General features: G+C 39.5%; 1 protein-coding gene across 1 annotated transcript in view; it reads left to right on the top strand.

Annotated features, from left to right (window-relative positions):
* Window positions 1-10545, top strand: part of Fanci (Fanconi anemia complementation group I) — a gene marked incomplete at its 5' end in the record, with an annotated part of 56441 nt that overhangs the window by 22936 nt on the left and 22960 nt on the right. The window contains 5 exons of the mRNA XM_023712332.1: window positions 1809-1939; window positions 2666-2736; window positions 3972-4086; window positions 4616-4738; window positions 7962-8030. Of these exons, the coding sequence (XP_023568100.1) occupies window positions 1809-1939; window positions 2666-2736; window positions 3972-4086; window positions 4616-4738; window positions 7962-8030 (509 nt within the window). The remainder of the gene's footprint in view (window positions 1-1808; window positions 1940-2665; window positions 2737-3971; window positions 4087-4615; window positions 4739-7961; window positions 8031-10545) is intronic.

The following is a 10545-nucleotide window of genomic DNA, read 5'->3' on the forward strand; positions in this document are numbered from 1 at the left end:
TGGCACAAGACTATTTAGTACTTTTGAAATACCATTCTGTGGCTCTGAATTCATCAACATGTTTGTTTATAAACTATCAGCTCCTTATCCTAGAACTTCAAGTCTGGGACAGTTTGATTCCAGCCAAACTGTCCCATTCATCCTCAAGTATGTACTTTTCTGCATCCTTCACCCCAAATCCACCGATCTCCCTATCATTCTTGCTCTTACCTTTCTTATATTTTTATATATAGCAGATCTTTCCAGTTCTTTGTGCACTTAAATGCACTTATCTTTCAGAAGCTAGTTTAAATTCCTTTTCATTGGTTTCTTTTTTTTTTTTTTTTTTGGTGGAACCAGGGATTGAACTCAGGCCCTTGTGCTTGCCAGGGAAGCACTTACTCCACTGAGCCATCTCCCCGGCCCCTCATTGGTTTCCTAAAATACACCAACTCATAGTGATTTCATTTGATTTGTTGTCTTTGAGTAAAGGTCTTACTATGTAGTTCAGGCTGGCCTTGGACTCACTATGTAGCCCAGTTTGGCCTCGAACCTGGGGTGATCCTCCTGCATCAGTGTACTGAGTTCTGGGATTATACCAGCACTGTCATGCACCATCACACCCAGTGGGCTCTAATTTTGAGAACCTATTTAAACACTGTTTAGCTGGGTATGATGGTGCATACCTGTAATCCTAGCACTCAGGAGGCTGAGGCAGGAGGATCGCTTCAAGTTCAAAGTCAGCCTAGGCTATGTAGTAAGTTCAGGACCGGCCTGAATCACACACACACACACACACACACACACACACACACACACACACACACAAACAAAAAATTCTTTGTCATTTGGTAGGCAATGAATGTTTGAAATTATTAGATATTTGATATTAGTCTGTAGCCTTCATTTCTTTTTTGCCTTTATTTTGTTAGTTTTGTTTTACTTTCAACTAAAAGTAAAACTGGAATTCTTGAAAGAAGAGATCCATGTGTTACGCTTTATATATTCCTTTTTTTTTTTTTTTTTTACATTTATTTAGTGTGTGTGTGTGTGTGTGTGTGTGTGTGTGTGTCCCGCTCAGCCCACCAGGGGGCAGGGCTGGCTGGCATGTGGTGCTGGGGGATCGAACCACGGTCCCTGTGCTTTAGCCAAGCTTGTTCCAAGTAGGTGCTTTAGACCACTGAGCCATCTCTCCAGCCCCATATATTCCTAATAGGATCAGATTGTGTTTACATATAATAAAAATTTTCAGATATTTATTGATTTATTGTAGCTTGGAAATAACATATGTGTTATTTGGGCCATGTAATAGGTCTTTTCCTTTCTTTAGAAAGATTTTGGTTGTTTTGTTTTGTTTTATGTTTTTTATTTTGTTCTGTTTTCAGTTCTTTTTAATATTTTAATTTTGAGACAGCGTTTGACTGAGTTGCCCTGACTGAGCTTGAACTTTCAATCTTTTTGCCTTAACCTCTTTAGTAACTGGGATTCCAGGCCACTGTGCTTGTTGTTGATGTCTTATGCTATCTCAAAAAATGCTAAAAGTATCCTGGTTACGTTGACTGGAGGGAATGTAGATATAATTAGAAAATTTTATTATACTATATTTGACTTAAAAACACTTTAAAAAAAAAAAAAAAGTTTTTTTGGAACCGGGGATTGAACTCAGGCTGTGCGCTTGCCAGGGAAGCGCTTATTCCACTGAGCCATCTCCCTGCCCCACCCCCCTTTTTGTGGTACCAGGGGTTGACAGGTGCTTAAGCCACTGAGCTTGTTTCCCCATAAATATCTTTAGTTACTTGAAGCATTTGAGTGTAAATTCTGTCTTACAGACTTGCTCTCGAGTGTCATCATCCACGCACCCTTAGTTCTTCAGAGTTGTTCTTCAAAAGTCACACAAGCTTTTGACTACTTGTCTCTCCTGCCCCTTCAGACTGTACACGGGCTACTTAAGGCAGTGCAGGTATGTCTTCTGACACCCGAGTCAACTTGTCAAAGCTGGTTTGTCTAGTGGAAAACTGCTGCATTTTTTTTCTATTAGATGTATTTCTTTATAAATATATAGTCCAAGAAATCGTTTTGAGTCTGAAGTAAAAAAAAAACAAAATAAAATAAAATAATAATATAAAAGGGCTGGCCAGATAGCCCAGTGGACTAAAGTGCCTGCTTAGGCAGAGTGCAGCGGCTGGGGTTTGATTCCTGGTGTACGGTGCTGGCCCCACCCCAGAGTGCTCTGAGACAGCTGTTAAGACTGGGCGTGGTGGCCCACACCTGCAATTCCCAGCGCTTGGGAGGCTGAAAACAGGAGAATCGCTAGAAGTCCAAACTGTGTAGTGAGACCCTGTAGACCCTGTACTAAATACATTTTTTTTAAAAAGGGAAAGAGCACCAGCTAGACTGTTCACCACGTTGACCCAAGTAGACTTGTGCTTCATAGCACAATTCTCTGTCCTCTAGCCCATTTCAGGTTAGTGAAGTAATTGAAAGTCACTTAAAATTATTGAATACAGTGGGTATTTGCAGCAGTTTCACTTTGTTCTTAAGCGTAATTAACATTGAAACATGTTTGTAAAACAGAACCAAAGTTCTTGATAGAAACCAAATGCTAGCAGTATGTATTAAGTAGAAATAAGTTAAAGCTGATAAGCAACCTTACCTGTTTTTTACCCACTGAATTTCCCCCCTTCAGCCACTGCTTAAAGTCAGCATGTCTATGAGAGACTCCCTGATAGTCGTCCTCCGGAAAGCCATGTTTGCCAGGTATGGAGCAGTCCTTGAGTCATAGCAAGTTCATGTTTTCTAATGTTAGGACTGAAAGATATTTCTGCTGTCCCCCTGTTTACAGTCCTACCTGTTTACAGTGGCCATGCAAAATTTAATCCAGCAGAGCACTCTCATCAAGTAAGGCATTATGCTAAGTGCATTATGTGCTCCTTTCATTTAATCTCCAGGACAATTCCGCAGAGGGAGAAAATTACAATTCCTGATTTCCAAATAAGGAAATTAAGACTTAGAGAAGATGGGTGACTTTAGAGGTCAAACAGTAGTTGGTTGTGAAAGTAATCTAATGTCAAAGCTTGTGATCTGAAGTACTGTGCTGTCCCACTGTAGAGTAAGCTTTGAGGAAAAGTCCCATTGCCAAATTCTCTGACACTTGAGCTGGCAAGAGCACCAAAGGGAAAAGCACTTTAGTTAAGAAGAATGAATACACTTAAGAATCTCATTTTCTCAATTCACCCAGTGAATTATTGAGGGCTAAGTTCTGTTTGGAGCTCATCTAGTGCCTCCTGACCTTTCTTTATTTCATGGTATAAAAGGTAAGGATGGTAATACTGCTTCCTAGCAATAAAGTGAGAAGGTGACATGTGGAAACATTTTTTATTTTAAGGACAAAATAACCCTGTTAAGTTCACATGGAATCATAATAGATCTGTGAATATCCAGAGTTCACAATTAGTAAGTAGCCATGTCATTATCTTTGTTGTAGAAGTAACAGTTTTCTGTTATCTCACACCCAGAGGCATGACTGATAGGCCAAGATTGTGTGTTGTGGAGTCTGTAGAATGAATCAGTAGTTGAGCCTCAGGCCGCAGATGAATGTGTCGCTTTTCCGGATAGAGGGCTTATGTGGCACAGGGCCCTGCAGTCCTGTGTGAGGGAGGAGCACATGGAGTGGAGCGCCCCTGCAGGCACAGCAGTCTTTGCTGATTTCCTTTGCTCTTCAGCTCTCTTCCTGTCATCTCACAGACTCCGAAGCAGGATACAGCACCATGCAGATAGAGCTGTGAGGTTAGGTAGCTACTAAACAATCAACTGAGTCTGTACTGCGAATTGGTCTCAGCAGTTAATGCTTACTTCAAGCATATAAATTCAGTTTTGTATTTTGTTTCATTGTTTACGTGTGAACCTTTTTTGTGTGTGACTAACTGGATTTTTCTGCATATTCTTGTGACATTAGTGATGTTCTGTAACTTTTCTTTGTATTTCTGAGCTAGCCAGCTTGATGCCCGAAAATCTGCAGTCGCTGGTTTTCTGCTGCTCCTGAAGCACTTCAGAGTCTTAGGCAGCCTGTCTTCCTCTCAGTGTAGTCAGTCTATTGGCGTCAGTCAGGTAAGGAGCGTTCGCACCAACGTTGGTACGGGAGGCAAATCCACGAACTGAAAGTGATTAAAGTGGAGCTAGCTCAGATGGAGTTGTGTTGTGTATATAAATATCACATTTTGAAGCTTTAGTGTAAAATGAAAGAATGTAAAATATCTCACTGATTGTTTTGGTTATGTTTGGGTTAAATAAAATATTGAAATTTATTTCACCTGTTGTAGTTGTTATGTTTCACATTCTTGAGAAGGTTTTTTTTGGGGGGGGGGGCTGGCTCAGACTGCCTTAAGGGAGAGTCTGGTAAGGCATGGGGAGCTGGGGAATCGAACCTCAGTCCCCTGCACCTGATTGGGTTTGTCCCAGCAGGCTGTTTCACTCTCTCTTTTTTTTTTTTTTTTTTTCTTTTTGTGGAACTGGGGATTGAACTCAGGCCCTTATGCTTGCCAGGGAAGCGCTTATTCCACTGAGCCATCTCCTCGGCCCTGTTTCACTTTTCTTAATGACTAGAAACCAGACACAAACTAGCTTCTCTTTCTTTCAGGTTCATGTGGATGTTCACAGCCATTATAATTCTGTTGCCAATGAAACTTTTTGCCTTGAGATTATAGACAGTTTGAGGAGATGCTTGAGCCAACAGGCTGATGTTAGAATCATGCTTTATGAGGTAAGTCAGTAAAGTAGAGGGAAGGTACCCTCCATTAACATTCTTTTTTTCCCTATTATAAAGGTGTAATAGTTGTGCCCTTATACAGTTAGGACCAGTAAGTTATGAGACTGAGTGAAAAAGGTACTGACTTGATAGTTTTTATATTTTCATTTGAAGTGTTTAAATATACTATTAATGTGACAGACCTTTTTTTTAAAAAAATGTATTTGGTACAGGGTCTCACTCACTATACAGCTTATAGTGATCCTCCTGTTTTCAGCCTCCCTAGTGCTGGGATTCCAGGTGTGTGCCACCACACCCACCAGGTCTCAATGACTGGCTCAGGGCACCCTGGGAGCAGGGCTGGCATGGCATGCAGTGCCGGGGATCCAACCCTGATCCCTAGACTTGGCCTAAGCAAGCACTTAGTCCACTAGCTATCTCACCAGCCCTAATTTGCCACACTTTTGATTCAAGTTTGTTATATATAACTTCCTGCCTCTTGTATAGGCCATCCCCTAATTTTTTTGCTTTTAGTTACATTTTCTCTAAAGTTGTGTAAAAACTTGCAAGATACTTCAAATACAGATTTGGTACAGAAACCTTAGATGGGTTCAGCCCCCTTTTAATTGATTTTCTTATCCTGGATTCATCAGAAATTAGTTTTAGTCTTCAATTAAGTGTTTGCAAAAACATTCAGCTTAGTTTTTATGAAAACAACTTTTCTATACTTTGTTTTCAGATTTTTCCAGAATGTTTGCGTGAGTCACAAAATGACTGTCCAGTTAGGAAAAATAGGGGACAAATATAGCTCCACTTCTAATTAGCATGTAAACTCACCCTGTGGTGCCCGAGTGCATGATCTTGGAGGATATGGTGCTGTTTTTAGCATTTGCTATGTTATATATTTCAGCATTTGTATTTCACAGAAGAAAGGAGAGCATTAGATAATCTGTTTCTAGATTAAAGGGAAACTGTTTCAGAGAACACCACAGTAATGGAGAACCTATTAAAAACTTAATAGTATTGCTAATTTTACCACTCATGCATATTTGTGCAAAATTGGAATAAGATTTATATTTTATCTCCTAACATGTAATTATATTTATTTCATTCAATTTTCTTGACTCTGTAATTTGTAATGTCAGATGATGAATTGTAATTTACAAGTTTATTGTGGAGCAATTTTTTGTTCCTTGTTTTTTCGCTATGACTAGGTTTAAATGACCACAGTGCTGAGTCAAAGACTAAAGCTTTAGGAAGCCTCTGGGTGCCCTTTTGTAAGCACTAAAATGGGTATGAGGGGTCCATGCTAGGGATTCCATAAACTCAAGGCCTTGCATATGCTCCACAGGTGATGTATCAGTGAACCAGTGGACTTTTTGATAATTTAAAACCTTTTCTTGATACTGTTATGATAAAATCTCTCAGAAATGTTGGCCAAAATAGAATTAGGGGATAAGTTTCTCATTCCAATAAAGGATATGTACAAAACCTACATCTTATAAAAATAGTGAATGAAAAATGCTTTCCCTTATATTCAGGAACAGAAGTATTTGTTCTTAGCTCTTCATCATTGTAGTGTCAACCTATCTGATGCAATAAAACAAGAAAAATACAAGCATACAGATTTAAAAGGAAGAAGGAATATGGGGGTGGTACTGGGAAGTGAGCTCAGGACTGTGCTTGCCGGGTAGGCACTGTGCCCCTGAAAGGAAGAAGTACTATCAGAAAATTAACAAGATGAGTTTAGTTGGTAAGGGTATGGGATATAAGCTCAGTAACTATGCAAAAGTCAATTATAATTCTATGTACTGGCATTGAGTAATTAGACTCTGTGTCTTCAGCTGACAACTGAATTGATTTTTTTTTTTTTTTTTTTAATTTTAGGAAAGGGTCTACAGGATATTCAGGGTCTCACTACTAGATCTGACTCGTAGTGATCCGCCTGTTTACAGCCTCCCAAAAGCTGGGATTACAGCCGTGCCCAGTCTCAATTGCTGTCTCAGCGCGCCCTGGAGTGCGGCTGGCACAGCACTTCCGGGGATTGAACCCAGGTCCCTGCATCTCCTTATAGGCGCTTTAATCCACTGAGCTATTTGGCCGGCCACATTGAGTAATTAGAAATTGAAATAAAATATTTAGAATAGGGCCAACCAGATAGCTCAGCAGATTAAAGTGCCTGCTTAGGCAGACTCGGGACTGGGGTTCCATCCCCACCTTGCTGCCCCGCCCCCAGCACATGCTGAGACGCGATTGAGACTGCATGTGGTGGCACACTCTGTGCCTCTGTAATCCCAGTGCTTGGGAGGCTAAGAACAAGAGGATCACTATAAGTCCAATCTGTGTAGTGAGACCCTGCAGACCCTGTACTAAATACACTTAAAAGTATATAAATAAGTAGTTAAACATAAATCTGATTGTAAAGGGGCAAGCTTTACAATTATAAGCTCAAACTTTACACTAGTTGAATAGCAAAGTTCAGAAAAAAATCTGCTCCATGTTCATAACTTTGTTGCATAATTGAAGCAAAAATCTGATCTGAAAAAATGAGTTTGGGCAAGGAGAGAGTACTGCTTCACACCTGGCCTTGGACACAGGGTGACGCTTCAGCCTAAGGCCACTGTCGCCCCGGCAACGTACAGTGCTTGCATTCAAGCATTCATCACCATGGTTTCGGTTTTGGTTTTGTTTTTATGGATTTGATACAGGGTCTCACTATGCAGCTTGGAGTCATAGTGATCCTCCTGTTTTAGCCTTCCCAGTGCTGGGATTACAGGCCTATGCCACCATCACTATGCTTTTTTGTGGTTTGCTTTTTTGTACTTTGCATAAAATATAATAATGACTCCAAAGAAAGTTAGTGTACCTGCAGTGAAGCTAAGAGGAAAATTGTGAGACACTGTAGAGCTGAAGAAATCATTGTGAAATTTGTTAAAGTCCTGGAGAAAAGAATTTATGACTTTAATTTTTTTTCCATTATCTCTCATGGGAAAAATATGTTCAGCTCTGAACTTGTCTGTGTTTGAACACGAATTTGGAAAGCGCTGAGTTCCAACTACCAAGGTGTCCCTCAACTCCGAAGCCAGGGTGATCATGAAGAGCTCTAGTTTTAATTTAGGTCAATAATCTAAACTCTGCATTGTTTCTCCCTCTAACAAATGTGGTTTCCATTTTTATCAAAGAACTGAGAATGAGATAAAAAAAAAAATAGCTCATTTATTGATTTGATTTCTCCTAGGGGTTCTATGATGTTCTTCGAAGGAACTCTCAGCTGGCTAATTCAGTTATGCAGACTCTGCTGTCACAGGTAAAATACATTTTTATGGGTAGCGCAGGGAAATCGGATAGTGAGGTATTGAGAGATGATTGATGTTTTCCAGACTTTTCAGAATACAAAATTACTCCCAACCAGCACGTGGTACGTTGTAGACACTTTTGATAATGCCGTACTATTCTGGTTGTTGTATTTCATTCATCTCTGACTGCCTGCCTTATTGTCATCATCTAACGGCTTCCCCTGTGAGCTAGAAGTCAGCATCTTATATAGGACATTTTGAAGAACCACTTATGTAGAAGCTATCAGCAGCTGTGTCTGTTATATTTCTTTAAATAAAATTTTAAAAAACATCTAAAGCAAGTATAGTTAGATACTGAAATGTGCCCTTTCTAAGTAACAGATAGCATAGGGTGTCTGTTAGGTCATTTTCTATACCCAGTTTTTTTTTTTTTAATGTTTTTACATTATGAAATACTTCAGAGAACAATCAAGATGAAAAGAATTCAGGGCCCGCAAGATAGTTCAGCAGATTAAAGCGCCTACTTAGGCAGAATGCAGTGGCCAGGGTTCAGTGCCCAGCTTGCCTGTGCTGGCCCTGCCTCCGGGACTTGCTGAGCTAGCAGTTGAGACTGGGCATGGTGGCGCATGCCTATAATCCCAGCACTTGGGAGGCTGAAAACAGGAAGATCACTAGGAGTCCCATCTACATAGTAAGACACTGTAGACCCTATACTAGATACATTAAAAAATAAAAATTAAAGATGAGAATTCAGATAGAGAATATCTGATGTAAATAAAACTTTTCACTGTCACCATTTATTCAGTAATAATGTATTTTTAAATAGCTTTATTGAGATACAATCTATATGCCATATAATTTTTTTATTGTCTACCAGAAAGGGTGTCTAGACCCTTAATCCATTTTGTTACAAATGGAAGTGGGGGCCAGCCAGATAGCTCAGCAGACTAAAGCACCTGCTTAGGCATACGCAGGGATCAGGATTCGATACCCAGCATGCTGTCCCCCTGATCCCCACCCCCATGCACACTGAGACAGCAGTTGAGACTGGGTGTGGTGGCACATGCCTGTAATCCCAACATTTGGGAGCCTGAAAAACAGGAGGATCATTACGAATCCAATCTGTAGGCCCTATAGGCCCTGTACTAAAAACATAAAAAAAAAAAAAAAACCCAACAACTAAGTTAGCTCACTCTCTTAACTCATCCCTCCCCTTCTTGCCATTCATAATAATTCTGAAGAAAGCTCCATTTGAAATTAAGGTCTTGGGCTGGGGAGATAGCTTGGTGGTCTAAGCATCTGCCTGACAAGTGCAGGGAGCTCGGTTTGATCCCGGGTACCACATGCCATGCTGGTCCTGGTACCCGAGAGCGCTCTGCCAGCCACCCAAACTGGGTATCACACACCTGTAATGCCAGCACTGGAGAGCCTGAGATAGGATCACTGCAAGTTTGAGCTGCAGAGCGAGTCCCTGTACTAAGTACATAAATAAATGAAAAAGATTTTTTGGTTTTTTTAATTGAAATTAAGGTCTCATATGTGAAAATTATTAGAAGATATTTTGCTATCTAGAAAGCTTTTCATTGGAACTTGGGATTGGTGTTGTGTAAAATTATCTATATTCCCATATTTAACAAGAATAAAAATTATACTTGGTATAGAGCAAGCACTTCTGAACTTAGGTTAATATAAAATTCTACAGACTTAAAAAAAAGAGAAAAATAATAGTTAATATTTTTCAACCCTATTGTATGCCAAAATGTGTTTGAAACACTTTAGATGTATTATGTTTAGTCCTTGCATAGCATTCACATTAACAATATAATCATTTTTCAAATGAGAACTAAGGCATAGATAACTATATAAAAGGTTGTACTGATTTTTTTTAATTTAATTTTATTTTTTTATTAATATGTATTTGAAGTACATAAAGGTTACATGGGTCATGAGGAACTTAATACTTGTCCATAATCCGTCGTAATTCTTTTTTTTTTTTTTTTTTTTTTTTTTGTCTCTTCCCTCCCCCCTCCCACCGACTCTGTTCTCCCTGCTCAAACCAGGCTTCTTCAGCTTAAAATCTACCGTCAGTAATGACTTTCAGTTTGACTTTACTCCAACAGTATAAACGCTTCCACCCACTTTCCTTCAAGGTACAGGGAGCAGTGTAGAATTTTAGACTAGGGTAAATCTGATGACTCATACACAGTACTATGGAAAAGTCCCTGCCACATAGCAAAATCTCAGTAAATATTAATATTTATTTCTTTTCTTTTCCCATAATTTTATTGAGAAACAAATAGCAATGAGACAGTTTCAAATCAAATTGGTAGGACAGTTTCAATAATTAACACATTGTATACATTCTTCCAAGTTTTCTTTAGAGTATAGTTTTGGGGTTTTTTCCATAATTTTATTGAGAAACAAATAGCAATGAGACAGTTTCACACCAAATTAGATGGCTCAGTAGAATAAGCGCCTGCCTGGCAAGCCCGAGTGTCTGAGTTCAATCTCTGGTTCCACAAAAAA

Source organism: Octodon degus, unplaced genomic scaffold (assembly GCF_000260255.1).
Source record: "Octodon degus isolate 3935 unplaced genomic scaffold, OctDeg1.0 scaffold00002, whole genome shotgun sequence".
Taxonomy (NCBI): Eukaryota; Metazoa; Chordata; class Mammalia; order Rodentia; family Octodontidae; genus Octodon; species Octodon degus.